The 21,123-nt window shown below is 35.4% G+C and overlaps 1 protein-coding gene across 2 annotated transcripts in view; it reads left to right on the top strand.

Moving 5' to 3' along the window:
* LOC143148298 (uncharacterized) overlaps positions 1-21,123 on the top strand; it is a 119,840-nt gene that overhangs the window by 55,630 nt on the left and 43,087 nt on the right. For both annotated transcript variants that reach the window (XM_076314504.1, XM_076314505.1), the window contains exon 2: positions 14,741-15,089. In XM_076314504.1, the coding sequence (XP_076170619.1) occupies positions 15,005-15,089 (85 nt within the window). In that variant the 5' untranslated portion in view covers positions 14,741-15,004. The remainder of the gene's footprint in view (positions 1-14,740; positions 15,090-21,123) is intronic.

The following is a 21,123-nucleotide window of genomic DNA, read 5'->3' as shown; positions in this document are numbered from 1 at the left end:
ATGAATTATATCGTTGACCGTGTAAAATTTGGAGAATTAGGTCGAAATATGCAATTTTTATCTATTTTTGCGCAACCAGACTACGCGAATGAATTTTTTATCTCCGAAATTATTAATCTTATTAAGTTTTTCTTTTTTAATTTCTTCCAAAAGGATCGATCTTTTGGAATAAATATGTGTTGCAATGTGAAAATTAAAAATAAATTCCTGTTTCGCATATTTTAGATCGAAGTGTATTGGTTAAAAATCCTGAAGAAATATGTCCCGATTCTTTGCAGTTTTCTTTACAAAATAAGTAATTTCTAAAGTGGGCATTCCATAATTAACATCTCGATCAGCTGTTAAGTATTATGACTCGTGTCATCTTATCGACACTTCGTTTAAGCGAGGAGATATTAAAAACCACTTTAACGCGGCTATATTCTCTTTCCCCCTTATCGCCTTTTTATTCACGTAAAATTTTCAGCGTAGCAATAATAAACCTAGCGGTTAAGATTTTAGGCGACCAAAACTTTTGCTCAACGTGGCGTAACACTTGTAGAGCTTTCTATAGTATTGTGCATTACCTGATATCACGTTTGAAGGTACTTCGATCTTCGAAGAATTCTTATATGGCGTGTTTCAGCTTCCTCTAAATCCAAGAATGCATTTTTAAACATGACGAGTCACGAGTCTCTGCAACTGGGAGAATCGCTATCGGTATAAAGAAGCTCTTTGGAAGGTATCATTGAAAATGAACAAAATATTTCAGATTCTTACGAAAGTATGTGCATCTACGATGATTGTTGCAAGAAATTATTCAAGAGAATAACTCGCCAGTCATCGTTGGATAATATTAGAATTTGTAATATTATAACTCCGTAGAAAACTATCCTATATCGATCGATCTACTATAGTACAAGCAATGAGTATGGAGTGGAGATATCGATCTTGAATCAATTTCTCAAAAGATCAATTTTTTTTACACTAAACGATCGATTTTTTTCATCTTTTAACAAATTGATTTTAATTTCCAATCTGTATCGAATCAAAACATCAACTTTTCCGATAAGAATTGGCATTCTAGTACAGAGAATACATTATTAACCCACATTTGCGCTTAAAATTAAAAAATTTCAAAAACAAACAATGGAGAAAGTAAATCACGTCCATAATATTACGAAAAGAAGCTTAGTGTATGTACAAAGTACTTTGTGTAGTACAACGGAAGATTCTGATAAAATAATCATAATAGAATGGGATTTGCAGTGCTATAGCTAATTCTAGTGATATACACTCCGTTTGTGTTCGGGTAATTCACCCAAACGTTAAATTAATGTTGTCTGCGATTAAAGCAACAATAATGTCGCACTGACTCGAATGATATTTGAACAGATTATAAAGGTATCCTACAATCGATTACGCGGGAGACAGAGACTCCTATTTGTCACTGGAAGCTCATCGAGACTCCAATTTGTCATTGGGCTCATCGAGACAACAATTATTATATACTCTAGAAAATATTTCGTAAAGGCCCTTTCGAAAAAATAGAGCATATTTTCGGGCGGGGAGATTTTTAATCGAATCATTGGTACCCGAAATTTGCATAATACAAATTTGTTTAAATTTTCACGTTGCAAAAACTTCGGAAAATTTGTTCTGAATAGTTCAATCGTCTGGTTTTACGAAAATGGACAAAAATCGCAAACTTCGTATTTTTGTATTTTTTAAACAAATTATATATCAACAAAATTACAATTTACACCTCGTTTAATTTCTCACGAACTACAACATATTGCAATACTATAGAAATTTCGAAATTCCGGAATGTAATGCATTTGGTCTAATCATGTTTCATAATAATATTATAGAGCATATAGTAAGTGTGTAACAAAGGCGAGTAAAACTTTATTGGTTTTATTTTAATTTCATACTATGCAAATTAATTGAAACGACCTTGCATTCAGATACTAAGAATTGTACAAGCAAAATGATTGTTCTTAAGTAGCTGTGTAAAATGGACAAAAATCACAAACTTCGTATTTTTGTATTTTTTAAACAAATTATATATCAACAAAATTACAATTTACACCTCGTTTAATTTCTCACGAACTACAACATATTGCAATACTATAGAAATTTCGAAATTCCGGAATGTAATGCATTCGGTCTAATCATGTTTTATAATAATATTATAGAGCATAACTGTGTAACAAAGGCGAGTAAAACTTTATTGGTTTTATTTTAATTTCATACTATGCAAATTAATTGAAACGATCTTGCATTCAGATGCTAAGAATTGTACAAGCAAAATGATTGTTCTTAAGTAGCTGTGTAAAATGGACAAAAATCACAAACTTCGTATTTTTGTATTTTTTAAACAAATTATATATCAACAAAATTACAATTTACACCTCGTTTAATTTCTCACGAACTACAACATATTGCAATACTATAGAAATTTCGAAATTCCGGAATGTAATGCATTCGGTCTAATCATGTTTTATAATAATATTATAGAGCATAACTGTGTAACAAAGGCGAGTAAAACTTTATTGGTTTTATTTTAATTTCATACTATGCAAATTAATTGAAACGATCTTGCATTCAGATGCTAAGAATTGTACAAGCAAAATGATTGTTCTTAAGTAGCTGTGTAAAATGGACAAAAATCACAAACTTCGTATTTTTGTATTTTTTAAACAAATTATATATCAACAAAATTACAATTTACACCTCGTTTAATTTCTCACGAACTACAACATATTGCAATACTATAGAAATTTCGAAATTCCGGAATGTAATGCATTCGGTCTAATCATGTTTTATAATAATATTATAGAGCATAACTGTGTAACAAAGGCGAGTAAAACTTTATTGGTTTTATTTTAATTTCATACTATGCAAATTAATTGAAACGATCTTAGATTCAGATGCTAAGAATTGTACAAGCAAAATGATTGTTCTTAAGTAGCTGTGTAAAATGGACAAAAATCACAAACTTCGTATTTTTGTATTTTTTAAACAAATTATATATCAACAAAATTACAATTTACACCTCGTTTAATTTCTCACGAACTACAACATATTGCAATACTATAGAAATTTCGAAATTCCGAAATGTAATGCATTTGGTCTAATCATGTTTTATAATAATATTATAGAGCATAACTGTGTAACAAAGGCGAGTAAAACTTTATTGGTTTTATTTTAATTTCATACTATGCAAATTAATTGAAACGATCTTGCATTCAGATGCTAAGAATTGTACAAGCAAAATGATTGTTCTTAAGTAGCTGTCTGTCGCTATAAACTTAACTACATCGCGTCCTAAATAACAGATCCGTTTCGTTAAATGTTCTACGCAATTCCATTCTGTACAGTTTCAATACGAAACTACTAACTTTCTTAAATGTCGTTCTAAGTAGATTGTATGGTAAGAGGCAAGAATATGGAGATAACTAAATTTTCCAACTTCTTCGGCTTACACGACTCTAATTCTCGAGAGTTCGTGCAAGTGTGTCAAATATTGATACTAAATTTATACCAAGTGATAAATGTAATTTGCGCGTTAGTAATGTTTAATCATTTGCATCAAAATAGAACTACTATTTCCGAAGTACTGAAAACACTTTATACATTTCGGATACAATTTCAACAATTGTAGTATAAGTGTGGAAACAGCGTCCTAAATTTTCGAAACATTACAAATTGGAAAAATGTAATAGTTTCTTTGTATAAAAAGCAATATTACTTCGTTTTCGGTAAGACTTCTCTAACTTAAATCGCGGTAATATTGCTCTTGATATCGAACAATATTAATCGTTAATTATAAAATTACAATTACTCGAAGTTGTGCAATCAAACGAAATATTAATTTCATAAACGGATGTATGCATTCGTTATTATTAGTATTTCCTTCGTATTATTCATTCTAGTGGGTACGTGTTGGTACAATTAATTTCGTATGAATTTATATCATCTCTAATTTGTCGTATTAAACGTAATGAATGAATAGAAAATATTTTTCTTGAAAATTTTCAGTCCCTTTTCACCACAAATTTTAAACGAAATATAAAAACATTCTCGATTTTCGAAGTATTGAAAATATACTCGATTTCTGTCAAACCGACGATACTTCGAAGTGACATCATCGAAATGACAGAACCAGTCTGGTCATAACGGCTAAACAACCTAAGCGAATGATATCATCGCCACTTCTTGTCGACAATTTCATAAGGGAAAACATATGTGTTTCCTATTTTCGATCAAAATTTAAACATATTTTAATCGACATTCTGTCTCTAATATCCCGTATCGTTCTCCAATTTGTAAACATTACTTGTTTGGTTAATAATAAAATTAAAAATATTTACCATAAAAATTAAAGAATTTCGTGAGTGAATACTACATAATAAGAACGAGAAAGCGTTTAGAATAATCGCAGTTAAAGTTTTCAACGAAATTAATTATTTTTTGCGCACATTGTAAATTCAAAGTCAAAAAAGAAATAATTACCAATATTAGACAAAATTCTTCCGAATTATTTTGTTAATCACTGCACTGCTTTTAATAAGGTATAGACATGTTTCTAATAGTAACAAATAAGATATAAGTAGAAAATATTCAGTGAGGCAGGTCGTACCATATTTATATTAAATATATGACTTGTTTGCATAACATAAACGTATTTAAAAAATAATGTCAACCTTCAAGTATTCAAACGTTTGTACCTAGAAACGTGTCATGACCATTTTTATGTTCCCTGGAAATATGTCATTTTCATTCGAATCGTGTTTGATATTGCTAATAATTCCAACGACGTTCGCATAAATTGATTGTATAATGTACCGACCCTTCTAGATACGTGCGTATTTATATTCCAATCAAACTTTTCCCCGCATTATTCAAATCTCGTGTTATCTAAACTTTGCGTCACTTTAATTTCTATGACACCGAACCCAGATCATGTCCTAAGAACAAAATTTTCTAAAACTTGCTTTAATTTTTATTTTCGTTTGCGCCCCAAAAACTGTTCCAAACTAAGACAATTCCTATCAAAATGGCATTTAAAGTCTAAATTGTTATACATTACTATGTAGTTACTCTATCAAGTATTCAAATCTGAAATGAACCCTCGTTTCCATTTTACATCAGTGATTGAGTAACGTTTTTTTTTATCTTTTATCTTTATCTTTCCTTGCAACTACACAAAACCGAAATTGTTAAAATAAAACTAGTCACTCAGTGGCAGACTCTTCTGCAATCTGTAACATATGATATCGTTCATTTGAAAAATCGTAGCAGAAGAACACATTAAAGACGATAAGCTTCATTTTGTTACATAACAAAATATTATTACTCTATAGTATACTGTTATCGAACAATTTTCTTATTACTTTCCTCGAAACATTATTGTGTCGTCTATTACGTAACATTCGTGTAAAGCGAAAGAAAATGAAGGAAAATTGTCTTTGTGTTGTTACAGAGAAGATGTTACTATTTTATAGTACACTTTTATCGAACAATTTTCTTTTTATTCCTTTCGAGAGACATTGTTTCGACCATTGTGTAACCTACGTTCTAAGCGAAGAAAACATAAAATATCGTATACGTAGAATCAAAAACAATAGGTACTAATAATAGAGTACAGTGTTACATCACCGTCTCGTAACTTCCGGCTTTTAATGACGATCAGATTGGTTCTCGAGTTGTGAGATAACCTCAACTGTAATGATCGAACTTGCAATCGAATGCCCCGAAGTGGAAGTTCAAACGGTCAGTGTTACGGGTACGGTTTCATGCTATTTGGTTCGCAAGATTTCGGTTCCATTCGCCTATAATCGTATAAACTCGGAAGACAATATCGACAGGGAAGGTCTTATTCGATAGAAATGTAGACCTACAAACTTCTCTAACAACGGATGAGTCGAATACCAATTGTGCTACAAACTCTCGAGAGAATATTCAACTTTCCTCGGGTCACAAATAGGTAGTAATTATTCTTTTTGTTCTAAGAAACTACAAACTATTTTAATCGATAATTTTACTTACACGTTTATTCATCTTCGTGTTAAGCGCGGATAAACAACCTTGTAATTGTCACAGAGCGATATCGACAGGTGGTTATTTTCCAAATAGATGCAAATTTTTCTATTTATTTGACAAAATTATAGAAATTATTAATTCTTCAAAGAATTGATGTACTTTCCACTTTATGAGAAAGTGTTTCAGGAGAAACCTGTTTCGTTCGACGAGATTGATTGCAAATTAAAGAGAACTTTTTCAACGTAACGCAGTATTTTCTTTTACTTTATTTATAACGATGAGAGGATTAATCGAAGTTTGTTGGCTCTTGAGAACACTGTGTCGGTTATCGTGCAATATGATGGAAGTCTTCCGCTCACGTTGCAACAATTTATGTTATCGCTAGACTGCAGTTGTTTGTGCAAGTATAATACTCCGAAATACAATATGCATGCCAACATACATATGTAACATGTAAACAGAATATATACAGAATACACGCAGAATATATGCTATATTGGTATTCATTTTATTCGCCGTAAGAAAAAATACGGCAGATTTAAACAATTAACGATCCAAATAAGTCTATAAATTTGTTTCCGTACACTAAGAAAAACTGAAAAATTGAATTTATTCATTTCTGAAAATTAAACGAATTTTCACCGCATACTTTTTAGGATCTCGCTTCTGCGTTACGTCATCAAAAAATGTTTAGATTATATTATAGTTAAAAAAAAAAAATACATATCAAAGTTAATTTTGACAATTCGACGAACTTTGTCGAACGTAACGCATTTTGCGAAATCAAAAGTAAAGAAATCTTGTAAACTATCAGTTGGTACTATGTGTTTCATTTTGGCAAACAATATAATGCATAGAAAATAGAATACGATCTAGAAATACGATTCTCCTCGAGTACTATAAGCAGCAACGTTCGATTCATAGATCGAATAACTAAAAGCAATATCTTCGTATAACGTAAGATTGGAAATACATCGGAATGCCACTTGGCCCAAATAGTATCGTATATAGGCAATAGTGCTTGAACTTTAAGCCGGATAATCATCCTCAAAGTCTTTGCGTAAGATAAAATCTCCACTCGAGGTTTAAATGTCTGAAGTTTTCAAATTGTTCAATTTCTATAACTCGAATTATTTTTAACCGTTGAAAGGTAAATTTTAATAAACGGAACCATTCGACTGTATCCATCCTGGTACACGAAATTGTAACCGGTAATTGTTATAAATAGATCGTTGGTCGTATTATTGCTCCGATACCGTAATAACACGCATCGATAAAAGAATGAATGTAGATTTAAAAAATGCAGAATAGATATATAGATAATTGACTTCGGTCACTCTGAGTTTTAAAGGGTTAAGGATCTCGGCGAAGAGGTAAACAGAGGTGCGACAAATTTACAAAAAAACTAAAAACTAGATTTTATCGACAATATGATCTTTCGATCTAATTCTATAACGCAAACACAATTTTTCGTTATCGTAACAATAATAGTGTCACGATCGTCGAATGTTCGAACCTTGTCTGTATGGTCGAGGTTTTCGAGACACTCGAAAACTTTCAAAATGTTCATGTCTAATTTAATCTAGAGACAGTTTCGAAGCTCTGTATTTTTAACCTGTTCAAAAATTTAGTACCGACATATCGCTGTTCGATAACTCGAAGCGAATGTCCGTATAAACAGTTACTACTCAAGGATTTTCGTACAACTGAGGTTTTATCGCAAGAATTTTCGTACTTGTGTGTAACTCTTGGACATGACTTGAAGATCGACGCTTGAAGTTTTCGAAGGATCTTTTATATTATTTGATAACAAAGAAGAGGCTGATCGTAGAATACGGGTTCGCACGAAGAGATGCGTAGGCTAGGTCAAGAACTGTTTCGACCGCCTTAATATTTTGTTGTCTGATTCCTTCGAATTGGTTCGCATTGACAGACGATATTTAATCTCAAAGGTCCAATACGGTAGAACAGTGGTATAACAATGGTATAAGAGTACAAAGAACCAGAAAAGACACTCTTCTTCGAACACTACGAATCATCAAGCTGTAACTGCGAGAATAATTCCCAAAATCTGTTCCAAAAACCATAAACAACGCTCGTGTCGTGATTCAATTCTCTCGATCAACGTGGTAGCCATTTGCAAGCCAAAGTACCGATAGCCTATCGTTATTCGGCAGCTCGAAACGAATCTCCGAATAAACAGTTGAAAGACTTTCGTACAAAGAACCAGAAAAGACACTCTTCTTCGAACACCACGAATCATCAAGTTGTAACCGCGAGAATAATTCCCAAAATCTGTTCAAAAACCATAAACAACGCTCGTCGTGTCGTGATTCAATTCTCTCGATCAACGTGGTAGCCATTTGCAAGCCAGAGTACCGATATCCTATCGTTGTTCGGTAGCTCGAAGCGGATCTCTGGATAAACAGTTGAAAGACTTTCGTACAAAGAACCAGAAAAGACACTCTTCTTCGAACACCACGAATCATCAAGCTGTAACTGCGAGAATAATTCCCAAAATCTGTTCCAAAAACCATAAACAACGCTCGTGTCGTGATTCAATTCTCTCGATCAACGTGGTAGCCATTTGCAAGCCAGAGTACCGATATCCTATCGTTGTTCGGTAGCTCGAAGCGGATCTCTGGATAAACAGTTGAAAGACTTTCGTACAAAGAACCAGAAAAGACACTCTTCTTCGAACACCACGAATCATCAAGCTGTAACTGCGAGAATAATTCGCGAAATCTGTTCGAAAATCATAAGCGACGCTCATCACGTCGTAATCCAATTCCCGCGATCAACGCGACGACCATTTAAGTCAGGCGGATGCATCAACGAAGACGGTTGTCCCAGCGCCGAGCGATACTCGTTCCACGGCCCGTGGGGCATCGAAGGATTAACGTGGCCTAATTCGAGCAGCTTAGAAGTGGCGAAGACAGGAAAAGAAGGGTCGGAAGCTGGCAAGGAAGCCGGTAATTCCAGGCTCCTTCGCAAGTACCGGCGGAGCCCGCCGCGAGAATAAAAAGCGACCTGATTATCCTTTGTTTTATCCCCGGGGAATCCGAGCGGCATCCCGCCGCGGGATTCGCCGCCCCTGCACCGGAACTGGGGAAAACTTTTTAAAGACCGCCAACCGTTCCTCCGCGACGGCTCTCTTCGTTCCGTGACCTGTTTCACCGAGCAGGAACTTTCGGAATTTCGTTTCAACTCTTAACCGAACCACGACCTCGCGTCTCTCTCGCGTCCCGAACGAACAATCCCGTTGGATCGAGAACTCCAGCCGCTACCCTTGGATCCCCGTCGGAGATTTACCATAAGGAGCAGGGCAAACACACGGGAAGCGCGCCCAGACTCGTTGAATCCCCGTGGATCCTGCCCGCGGAGGATCACGGAATCGGAATAACTTCGCCAAGACGAACGGATAAAGAGACACTTTTATCGTCGCAAAAACGACCGATCCGCACATGCTCCGCCGTTACAGCCCGCTGGAATCGAAGAAAGATTCTATTACAACCCGTGTCTTTACGGTCGTTATCGTTTAATGGATCGAAGACGAGTGTCCTCTCTACCCATTCCCGCTTGTCCCCGAGAAACGAAGATTTGTGAAAATCGCTGCGGCGTATCGGCAACGCTTTACGACGCGCCGCGGCGGACGTTTCTAACTGCGTAATTCCGCATCGTGACGAATGTTCCTTCCGTTCCGCGACGGTTCCTCTCTGTTTCGTAGCTGGTAGCGATTCGAGGTTGTACGTCACTGCGATCACGACAGGAATCTTTGCGAGACGAATCACGAGATGCAGGCAATAACACCGGTAGAGGTAATAACACCGGTCGGTAGTAACACTTTGACTTTGGAACACTATTACTTTGACTTTGAGCTACACCATTTGGAACACCGATGAGCGTTATAATTGCATTTATGACAAAAGCTCATGTACAAACGTGTTACTTAATTATCCGACGTTCTCTAGCCGTAGCGATTTCTCTGTGCGTCAAGTGATATTCAAGGTGTTGATAAAAAATGGGAAACGGAGAAAATGTTAAATAAATGTTACTAATTTTTGAAAATCTAAATTTTAATAGCGTACGAAAAATGGCAAAGTTAGTATTTTGGTACATAGGAAGGTGAATAATTGAAAACAAAAAATAAAAATTATGATATTCTTTCGAAGTTATTAGGCCTTGCAATTATGGTAAATATGTATAAATCTTTTTGGTCGGTGCATACTTCGTGTGACTAATCATTATAGTTACAATATTGCAACCGTTTCTCATTAGGTTCACTTTTATTATAGGACTGATTGCACACCAGACAATAGTACTCTTTATCTTTCTTCTCTTTTCCTTTTGATTTTTCTTTGTTTCTTTCGCATTCTTTTTTAATCTTTTCTTTTTTAAAAGAATTTGTCTATATAGTAGACATTTGCTCCTTTGTACCTCTAGTTGAAGCCTGTCGTGACAAAGCTTTACGAAACGATTGCACAAATTCAAGATTGAATTCTGCACATGTATTTGTCTTTTCATTTTTTATCAATAAAGTTTTGTTTTTTCCGCTCTTCGTTAAAAATTTTGTCCCAAGCCCTGCGACTCATCGTTACAAGCATGTTAGTATCTCTTCTTCAACTTTTACTCTTTTTGAGTAACAGTTGTAACGTTACAATCGCCCCCGACCGCACTTGTGAACTTTAATTAAATATTTTTATCAACAACGTGTTTGTGAATGCTAAGTAACGATCAGCATTTCATTAAGGAAGATCAAATTGAAATTTTAAAACAAGAAACAAGAAGATATTTGCTACAAGAGCGTTTACATTACAATTTTAAGATAGCAAGGAGAGTTAATTTTTGGATACCTTAAAGCTATTTTCTGCACTACATAGATGTCTATTTTGTATCTACATATATATGAGCATGTTCCAAATGTACCTGAAAACTTGTATTAATATTTATTATATATTTTGAGATATTTATTGTATTACAACCGACCCCGTTCTCCCTTAGGTACAGTATGCGCGCGAGAAGATTGCATTTCGAGTTACAGCGAGTCCTATGCGCTCGAGAGTGCTCCTATATGTTTCTATTCCCTCTCTTGTAAATATCACTTGTACCAGATTCGAAATATCTTCGTTTTCCAACGACAAAATGGTCTCTTGTTTTTCTATAATTGTTACATCAACTCGAAAAGTGCTATAAAAACTTGAAAATTCAATCCTAATTGCACCAGAACCTACAATCAGCAACAATTCCGTTAATTTATCCGAAATCATAGCACGTTGTGCATTCCATGCTAAGTCTCCGTCTACATCTATCCAATCTTCACGGCAGCGTACCAGACTCGACCATAACTTTCGAGGCAATCTCGCGCGTTTCATACTTGAATCTGTTTAATTGTTCATTTACTTTCTCGTCGCTGGTTATTCGATCGAACAAGCGGAATAGATTTTATTTTTATACAAGATTCGATCGATCTTGTCTTTTCGATGAAGTGTTCAAATTTACAACGTAAAATATAGTGAATCGAGAAAGTATTTTTACACCTAGTCTTTTCGCAATAACTTTATACGAACAAACGATTCGCGAATCAAAACTATTTCGATCAATAGTCTACTATATACGGAAAGAGTGTGCGAAATAACAATTTTATTAACGCGTTAGAAAAAAATAATACAAGAAGTACAAGAATCTAGCAGAAAGTTTACGATTATTTTAGTTGTACATCATAATTAATATTTAGTATTTGTCCATTTAGCTTAGATATGGTTCGTAATCTGCTTACTATAAATCCTAGCAGTTTCTAGGTTGTTTCTTTCGATGCTTTTGATCGCTCTTCTAAAATCATTTCTGAATCAGTTATGTTGCATGTTTTTCTTACTTCTATGCTCAGTATGTGGTACGATTTTTCTACAGAATATCCAGGCACTGTGGTAATGTAATCAATTGTTTAGAATTATTGCACAACGATTGTCACGTTTTCTTAGCGATGTGTTTCGGACCGTTGTTTCGTCGAAAGTAATATATTTTATTCAAGCCCGATTTAACCGCACTTTCTTGTAAATTATTACGCAATATCTCGATATATTTCTCAGCGTTCATTCTCCCTTCGATAAACGCAATATTTCCAACACCGCTCTATACCATACAACCCCATATCATCGCGTATCCCCTGCTGTGCTTAACAGTTGGTTCAAGGTTCTTGTTGAAGCTGGGTATTGGGTTTCTTCTGGACGAATGTCTTCCCATCTGAACCAAATATGTTAAATTCACCTTCGAGAAGATAAGGTTACCAAAATTCGATGGGTTCACTCGCGTAAGTTTTTGCAAAACCCGAACCTATCTCACTATTCGTCTTATTTATAAATTGCTTCTCTCTCGCAGCTTTGGCATATATTTCAGAAAAGTGGCAAATGTTTCGTTCAGTTATATAGGGAGTCCATCTTCCCTGATATTGATGCGACATAATGGATTTATGTAACTTTTTTAATTACACTCACATTGTAACACTTTACACTTCACAATTACACTTATTGTCTGTACCCTTCGTTTTCTCATATTACTTAACAATGTATCGCATCGTTGTAAAACTTAAATTTAGTCTTTCATCGATTTTTCTAAAACTCTTCTTGCATTTTAGACCAAGACTACTGCGTAAACGAACACTTGTTTACATTTTCGTCAATATCTCGACCATGCATAGGCACTTTCAAAATTTAGCAGTAGAATCATAAGTGTACAAATACATATTTTCTATTTTGTATATTGTTTATTTTTACGCATTATTAAAAATTTTATTTTGCACATTATTTCTGTACACTGTAGACTAGAAATCGATAGAATTTCTATTCGTGTATCGCTTGTTTGTGCAGGTCATTCCAAAGAACTAGGTATACAAATGTTTTGTTGGCTCACTGTATGTAATTAAAACCATTTCGACAAACGCAGGAAGATTATTTTCCAATAAAAATTAATTTCTATGAATATTGAGTACTTCTAAAAAGGCTATTGAAATATTTTTTAATTGCTCGTAGTTTACTAGACCTCGAGATTACCTTTTACCGTATTAGCGAAGCAAAAGATTTGAGTTCTCCTCGATTCAAAGTTTCGACTCTAGTATACCCGGAGGTGATAATGGAAAATTATCGCTGGAAATTAGGGCAGCAGAGACTAGGATCGCTTGAACGAATTACAAATTTTATAATTGCGTTCTGCTAATTCTGTAAAGAACAAACATATGGAGAATAAAACGTGGTTAAAATTCGCGTTTATCGACGGTTGTTATAAAAAAGATTAGGTCATTACGAGGATAATGTGTCACCGGTATAATATATCGTATGCATATTCGTTTCTTCGTAAATTAGTTATATACGTAGAAAAAATTATTACTTACAAAATCATACGATTACACACGATATACAAATATTATTTAACGTATGTTATCCACGAAAGAAAAGAACAAATACTCTTTCCTGAAAATTATAGACATATTAGTTCTTATACGAAATTTATAACTACGTTGTTTTTACAATTTCCAAGGACCAGCTGTATCGGTTCTTCTTTCGGTCGGTGAGTTTTTTTTATTTTCTTATGCGGTGGTCTCTCAATGTTTGTGTCGGTGAAGTAACTCGAGAAGTTCGATGCATATCTCTTTGGTGTTTCTTTTCATCGTGGTTCGAAACGCACGATTATCCGTTTTATGAAAAGGCAAATTAATTTACGAGTACCATTAGTTGTCTATTTCGATAATTTTCCACGAATATTGTAGATAAGGACACCGTTAATAATTAAATAATTTGAAAAAGAAGTTCGAAACAGATCAAATTGACCCCTTTGGTAGTTCTAATTTAAAATTTGCAAACCCTATACTATAAACGTCAATCTCAACCATTCTTAGTTCAGTACCATTATTTTGCACCATTATAAACAATTACAAAAACCAAATTGCATTCAAATTATACATCACGGTATTACCATTGACCCATAGGACATATCTTTTTGATCGAAACACAATATTTTTTCATTTTAATACTCAGGCTATTTGTTTAAACATAGCTCTCTACTTAGATAATTGTGCACGAATATTCTAGGCAAAGACACCGGTAATAATTGATCAATTTTAAGAAGAAGTTCGAATAAAGTGAAAGGTCCCGGTTCGATGGAACCGAACTCAACCGACTCGGTTCGGTCGTTTCGAAAGTTCCCGCGAAAATTCAAAGCCGTTTCGTGCGCAAACACGGGACCGTAAAAAGAAGCGTCGAAGGCCCCGCGGTGCGTTTCTTTTAATCCACGACTAGCTAAATATCTCCGGTCGTATTTCCCTTTTATTTTCCTCGCAAACTAATTTCTCGGGGCTTGATAGAAGCCGGATATCAACCGCGAGAGCCGGCATCCATAGATGCATCCTCCGTTCGCAGAAATGAATTCCATAGGAGAGACCACGGTTAAATCAGCCGCTTTATGCGCGGAACCGCGCGGTCTCGTTCGTCCGGTTTTATTTCAATTTCGCGGTACGTACGCGGCTCGTTAGAGGTGCTAAAGAAAACCTTGGGAAAGAAGGCCCCGGAGAACGGGGAACACGGACAGACGCAGAATTCGTGGATAGGTGGCGAGAAAGAAAAGAGAGATGGTTGGAAATTCCTCGCCACCTTGGGATTACCAGCAGGTTAATTACAAGGGAGAACGGCGCTTCTGTTTACCAGGTCGGCTATTTGTCTTCCAGGTGTTATCAGCCAGGTGATAAGCACCCTTCTTGGCCGTGAAACCGGGCGCGCTGACAACGGGATTCCTCTCGCTCTTTTTCCACCTTCCCTTGTACTCTGGACCAGTGGAGGGTGGCCTGTGCGGTTCTCGAGCTGGAACGGAAGCCACACCGCCTGGAGGGTGAGTCGCGGGGAACGATGGAAGATGAGCGCGACCGGTGAAGGAGAACCGAGGGAAGAGTGAAGCCAGCGAGAAACCGAGGAAGCTATCTGGAACAACGAAGATGAGATGGGATGCTGCGCTCTGTCTACTTTCGTTGCTGTTCTTCTCGCTGGCCAATCTTTGTTGGGCTTTCGTCGAAACCCGAGGTACGTGAGAATTTTCAACGCGATGCTTTTAATCTCGCGTCGACAGCCCGAGATTAAGTCGGTCGATCGAGACGATACTCCGTTCAGGCCGCGTTCTCGCGCCCGGAAACGACTGAACCCAATTCCAATGGAACGTGCTTCTTATACACTTATTAATATTTTACGACCAAAGTTGTTCACGTGGAAATCGAAACGAATACGAAGGGTACGCGTTAAAACTTTACTTTGCTACGCTCCTACGATCCCTTCGCGGTTATACCGAACGGGAAGAGTTCTTTTTTTTTTCTTTGTTCGATTTTCCACGAGAATCGTTTAGAAGTTTCCGCGTTCCGGAAAAGAACGACGGTCCTTTTTCTTTTTTTTTTTTTTTAGAAATTTAGCGACCGTCTTTTACTCGCAATCGATGGAAAAGTTTCCAGATCGCGTCGCGATTTTTTTTTTGTGGAAAATACGTATCTCGTGGAAATTAGTTTCAACCGTTCGACGAGGTTTGTAACGCTGCCATTCTTTTCGCGGGGATTTCCCTATGGAACGAACGCTAATTAACGCGATACAAAACAGATTGTTATCGTTTCGTATACCATCGCGTTTATTCAAAGTTGCTCCGTTAGCGAGCAACCAAGGGGTTTTGTTCCTCTCGTATATCGAGAGAATATAACGGCTGGAAAGATGACGCTTTTCCCGCGAAAAATATATCGGTGGCTATCGATCCACGAAGTCAGAAGCAAACAAGCGGTTCGAAATGCTAGCTTATAGTAATTCTGGTCTGCGTTCCAGCAATCGTAGCCAATACGTAGGAAATCAACAGGGCGTTGCGAGCCACGAAGTTTGAACCATAGACAGAATAACTTAAAAGCATTATCCTTGTACAATGTAATATTGGAAATACATTAGAATGCCACTCGACCCAAATACTATCGATCTTTGCGATCGATCGATCGAACGAATGGAATCGAGAACACGAGTAGAATTAGCACGTATCTTGTCGGTTACGGATCGAACGATATGCCTGTGACCAGAAATCCAATACCTCCGTGTTAAAACTTTCTCTTGCAAAATGTCCGAGTATTATAAAATGATAAAGCGCCGTTGGGGACGGGCGGGAAAAAAAATGAAATCAGTGAACCCTGGAAACAAGATCCAACGCGCGACGACGCGCGGTAAAATAATGAAATCGCATCGGTGAATAAACTTGAAGTAACAACTTGGGTTATTTTCGTGCCAAGTTTCACAAACGTGCTATAATAAATTATACAGAGACACGCGACGAGAGACGTTCGGCAATTTTTTGTCCCTAGTTTCTCGAACGGAAGGTTCTCGTGAGAAAAATTACGTTTCGTGCCTTCTATCCACTTTTTCACGCCAAGTCATTTATTTTTGGCAGTAACGCGAACCATACTCCATCCACCCTGATACCGATGACAAGAACAATGAATGAATTTTTACTCGAACGAGTTAATCTGGATGAAAATTCGTGCAAACGTGGAGGTATAAAATTTTACGAATATTCGTTCCGTTGGATTAAAATCTGTTCGAACTGATTTTACAATTTTATCGGAAAACAACGAGCGAAAGTATTTATTCGCGGTTCGGTATTAATTCAATGGCGTACGCGAAGGTGCGATATTCTCGTTTAAAGAGGTATAAATTATTCGTTAATGAAATTTTGGCCAAATCCCTTTGAATTGTACGCGTGGCGGTCGGCGGGAAGGTGTTCGCCGAAATAAAGAGCGCGTAAATTAAGGATCATCCGGTTATCAGGTACGTGCCGACGCATACGATTAATTACATCGAGTATTGCACATTCGCGAGCCGCCCCTTCGTTGCTTAGGAATTTTTCGCAAAGGGGTGAAAGCTATGAATATTCATAGGTACCGGTCGAAGTCGAACATAATCCAACGCTTCGACAACGTGACAATCATTTCTGATTTTCCCTTAATTTGACTCACTCACCGGCCACTGGTATTCAAATGGAGCGGTGTAAAGCGGGGAACATTTAAATTCCACGTATTCGCGGGGATTCAAATTAAACAATTCGGTCGCTCGCAATTATTCGTACCGTTCTCCCTGGTTGGCCCGGGCTATTTCAATTAACCCGAGAAATAATAACGTCAATAATTTCGAAATTCGATTCCTATTTCTACCAAACTGCCGCTCGTATACGAGCAATTATTCCGTTGTATTCGTCTTCGTTTAAACATTTACGCTCGGACGGTTCTGATCAAGAAAACGGTAGTAAATGTAAATATCTGTGCATATTTCTCGCACTGATTCAATCGAGTATGCTCGTAGAGAATCGGATAAACGTGGACATTTTGTATACCGACTCTCCGATAGTCGAAGAAGATGAAGTATAATTATTTTTAAGATGCGGCGAGATGTTCTTGAAACTACGAAAATACATATTCGAGCGGTGAGTATCTTTAGATTTATGGAAGATTACGCTTTTCTCGAAGAATAATTTGAATACAGTCATCGAGAATTGGAACAAGATGGACATTTTTACGAGTATCGAGTCCCCTATCGTCGAAGAGGACGAGAAATCAATTTTTTATAGAGTTCAATGTTTCGTTCTTGCAGCATGTAACGAAAATAGCGAATATATTTAAATTCAGCAATTTAAGAAGTAAAAATTATGCTTCTCTCGAAGATTAAATCAAACATACTTGTCGAGAATCGGAAAAACGTGGACATTTTACAAATATTGACTCTCGTATCGTTAAAAGAGATGAAAAATTGATTTTTGTAAGCTCTAACGATACATTCTTATAGCAAACGACGAATTGTGTTTGAATTTATCGTATTAAAGAAAAGTTAATCTATGAGAAAATTAACAATGTACATTTATGTACTGTTAACTTACATAAGTCGCTAGATATTTGATACGAAAGATTGCTGGACGTGCATAGTCACTTTCTTGTTTCTTTACACGCGACTGCCTTTCAGATATTCATTTCTTTCTGCTTGTAAGTATGTATCTTACGTATCAAATATTTCGTCATGCGCGTAAGTAATGCAGAAACGTATAAGATGTAAATATTCGTATGTAGGAAAACGACGACAATTTTGAAATCTCAAAAATGACTACTTCGAGAAAAGAATTTCTACGATACCGTATAACCCACGAAAACGAACGACTCTTGTTTTTATTATTCTTTCGTTTAAACTCGGTAAAGATACGCGAAAATATGTATATACTTTCAAGGGGGTATTTTTGTCTAGAATGTGATTTTTCGGCTTTTTTCGGGATTAAGAAAAAAAAACCTATAAACTTTTTTGTGTATGGATTGTGACACACATATTTATTAACATTTAAACTATACAAAATTATGTGTTTTTAAACCAAATATAATAAAATTTACACGAACTATGTTTGACTGAAGAAAGTGTTGTAAAAAGAAAGCGCGTTACTAATGTGTAAGATTTCGACCGTTCTTTCAATCTGAAACGAACAAACAAAATGGCATCTTGTTGTATATGAATATGTCTATCGTGTGTTACCTTGTAGTTTAAATGTCGTTACTTTTGTTTGTTTTTTTTTGAACCTATAATATAATTAAAAAATATAAAAGAATAAACATTTTTTAAAAACAGTATGTCTGTTGAAGGTTTTGCGCAAATTTGAAATTAGTCGATTAAGTACAACTTGAGATATCGTGCATGCCTGTTCAAGAAATAAAGTTTTGAGAAAAATGCGTTTAAAGTTTTACTTATTAATTCGCTAAAGTTGTCAGTTGTGCTCTTTAAACGGCTGTAACTTCGTAAATATTACGAATTCAAACAGATCTTGTTGCAGACATATTTTCGATGTCATATACTTTAAAGGAAAGTAGTAAAAAAGCAAAAATCGATTTTTTTTCAATTTTAAACAAGAGTTCCCCTTAAACTAATTCGATAAACTTGTACAATACGAAAGATATCCTTATCCAAAGAATGTTCAACAATTGTATCGAACGAATATACTTGTTCTTAGGAAGTGTTCAAACAGCTCCAAAAACAATGCAAATATAAGTTTACATACTTCACTTTTTATGCTTTCTAGAATGCAACGTTTTTTACTTTTGTTTCTTTTCTTTGTAATATGTTCAAAGAGCTACGATATAAGGTCATTCGAGGATATACATAAATACTAGGTAATCGAATCTTAGAAACAAATTTTGTCGATATATGCAAAATTAATAACCTTCTGAATCTGAAAAATTACGATACACTTTAAAATTCACTTTATCAAACGACTTTTGTACGATGATTTATTAAACTCGTCTTAAAAAAAGTCATTCTATAGAATGAGAGATCCTATTTTCCATACGAAATCGGTAAAAGTAAAGAATTATGTTAAGAATAAAGAAAAACGCTCTCCCAGTGATATTTAAACCCTTGGCAATCAGAATGCAATCACGAGCGCTGTCATTCTTATATTATTGCAACTGCGGTTGCAAACCACTACAATTTTTATAGAATTAAACTCGTCCTGTGAAATTTTCCATGTTCAAAACGATTCTTTATAAAGATAACAAAGACGTTGATTCCTGTCATTTTAGAATTTTACAATTTAAGTGATCTATGTTTATACATAAATTTAAAATTTAAAATTAATTGTTGCTTCTTCAAACACGAATATCTTTAATGTTCACTCGAAATGTATGAAAATGAAACGTTGTCGACAATAGGAAAGGACGTGTAATTTTGTTATAAAATTGCAGAGTTGCCTGTTATAAGATTGCAAACGCTGATACAATAGTGTTGGTCGCTCAATAGAAATTTAATTCTCCAAAATAATAACATTGCATTGTATTCAATATGCAAAGTAGAGTTTACGCGCGAATGTTAATGACAGTATTGGCCATTCGATAGAAATTTAATCTTCCAAACTAATAATATTCTTTTATATTCAAAACGCAATGTTTTACTTTTATAAAATAATATAAAAGAATATCTTTACATTGGAAAATTAAATTTCTATTGAACGATCAATACCGTTTGACATTCACATTCGCGCGATAATAAACGACCATTATTACTTCGATAGTTTATACTGGAATTTGTTTATACGCACTGATCACGGTTAGAAGGACTTCTTTTGTAATAATGTTCGAAACGAAACAAGAAACAGGATTAATAATATAGAAGTACGATATCACCGTTTTTATTTTTTTATTTTTTGCTATAACATAGATTTCTCAAAGCCTCTGAAAATAACCACCAAAGAAAACGTAACAATTATTCTTAAATGTATAAATGGGGAAATAGTGACCAATACGATTCTAAAGATGGTACACTCTACTTAAGTGCACGTAATATATGACAAAATAAAATTGCACTTAATGCGGTATTAATACGGTAAAACATCAAACTTAATCTATGATTCATAGAATTGGTATAGAAAGGCTATAAAACAATATTATCTTGCCCCCGTAGCACAGTATTACTGTATGCGTCCGAAGAAATTGCACTTAGAATTATAACGGCTCCTATTCGTTCTGGGACCATCTCGGGTACGTATGGGACAGGTACATACACTTTTCACGTCCAGCGAAATAATTTCTTTGCACGCGTATGGTAATACTCTACTCTCCTTCGAGTTGTTGCGTTACCTCCCACCATTTCCTGGAATTGTCCCCCCGAATCCTGCTTCTTATTAGCTCTCTGTTCCTTATTATATACCAGATTGCATTTGGACGCAATCTTCTCGCGCGCGTACCGTACATAATCGTATTAAAATTCAGAAAACCGTTTTAATTTTCACGCGTCGCACAGTGCGATATTTTAGCAATTTAAGCGGACAAAATTGAATTTCGAAAGTGATCCAGATGTATACAACTATATTACGTATCAATAATAAAATGTCCATTTTACATGAAAACGTGAGTCTTACTTTGAAAAACGAACTGAAATTATATTATATAACAGGGCCCAAAAGTATGGCTAACTAAATTCAAGCTTACGAACGCGTATTGGCTACTTGAGTTACCTTTGTAACAGCTTTGAAGTAGTGCTTTCTATAAATGTTTTTACGCGTATCTTGTTATCTTCT

Source organism: Ptiloglossa arizonensis, chromosome 6 (assembly GCF_051014685.1).
Source record: "Ptiloglossa arizonensis isolate GNS036 chromosome 6, iyPtiAriz1_principal, whole genome shotgun sequence".
NCBI lineage: Eukaryota > Metazoa > Arthropoda > Insecta > Hymenoptera > Colletidae > Ptiloglossa > Ptiloglossa arizonensis.
Note: the sequence above shows the minus strand (reverse complement) of the source record. Positions and strands in the feature narration are given on the sequence as shown.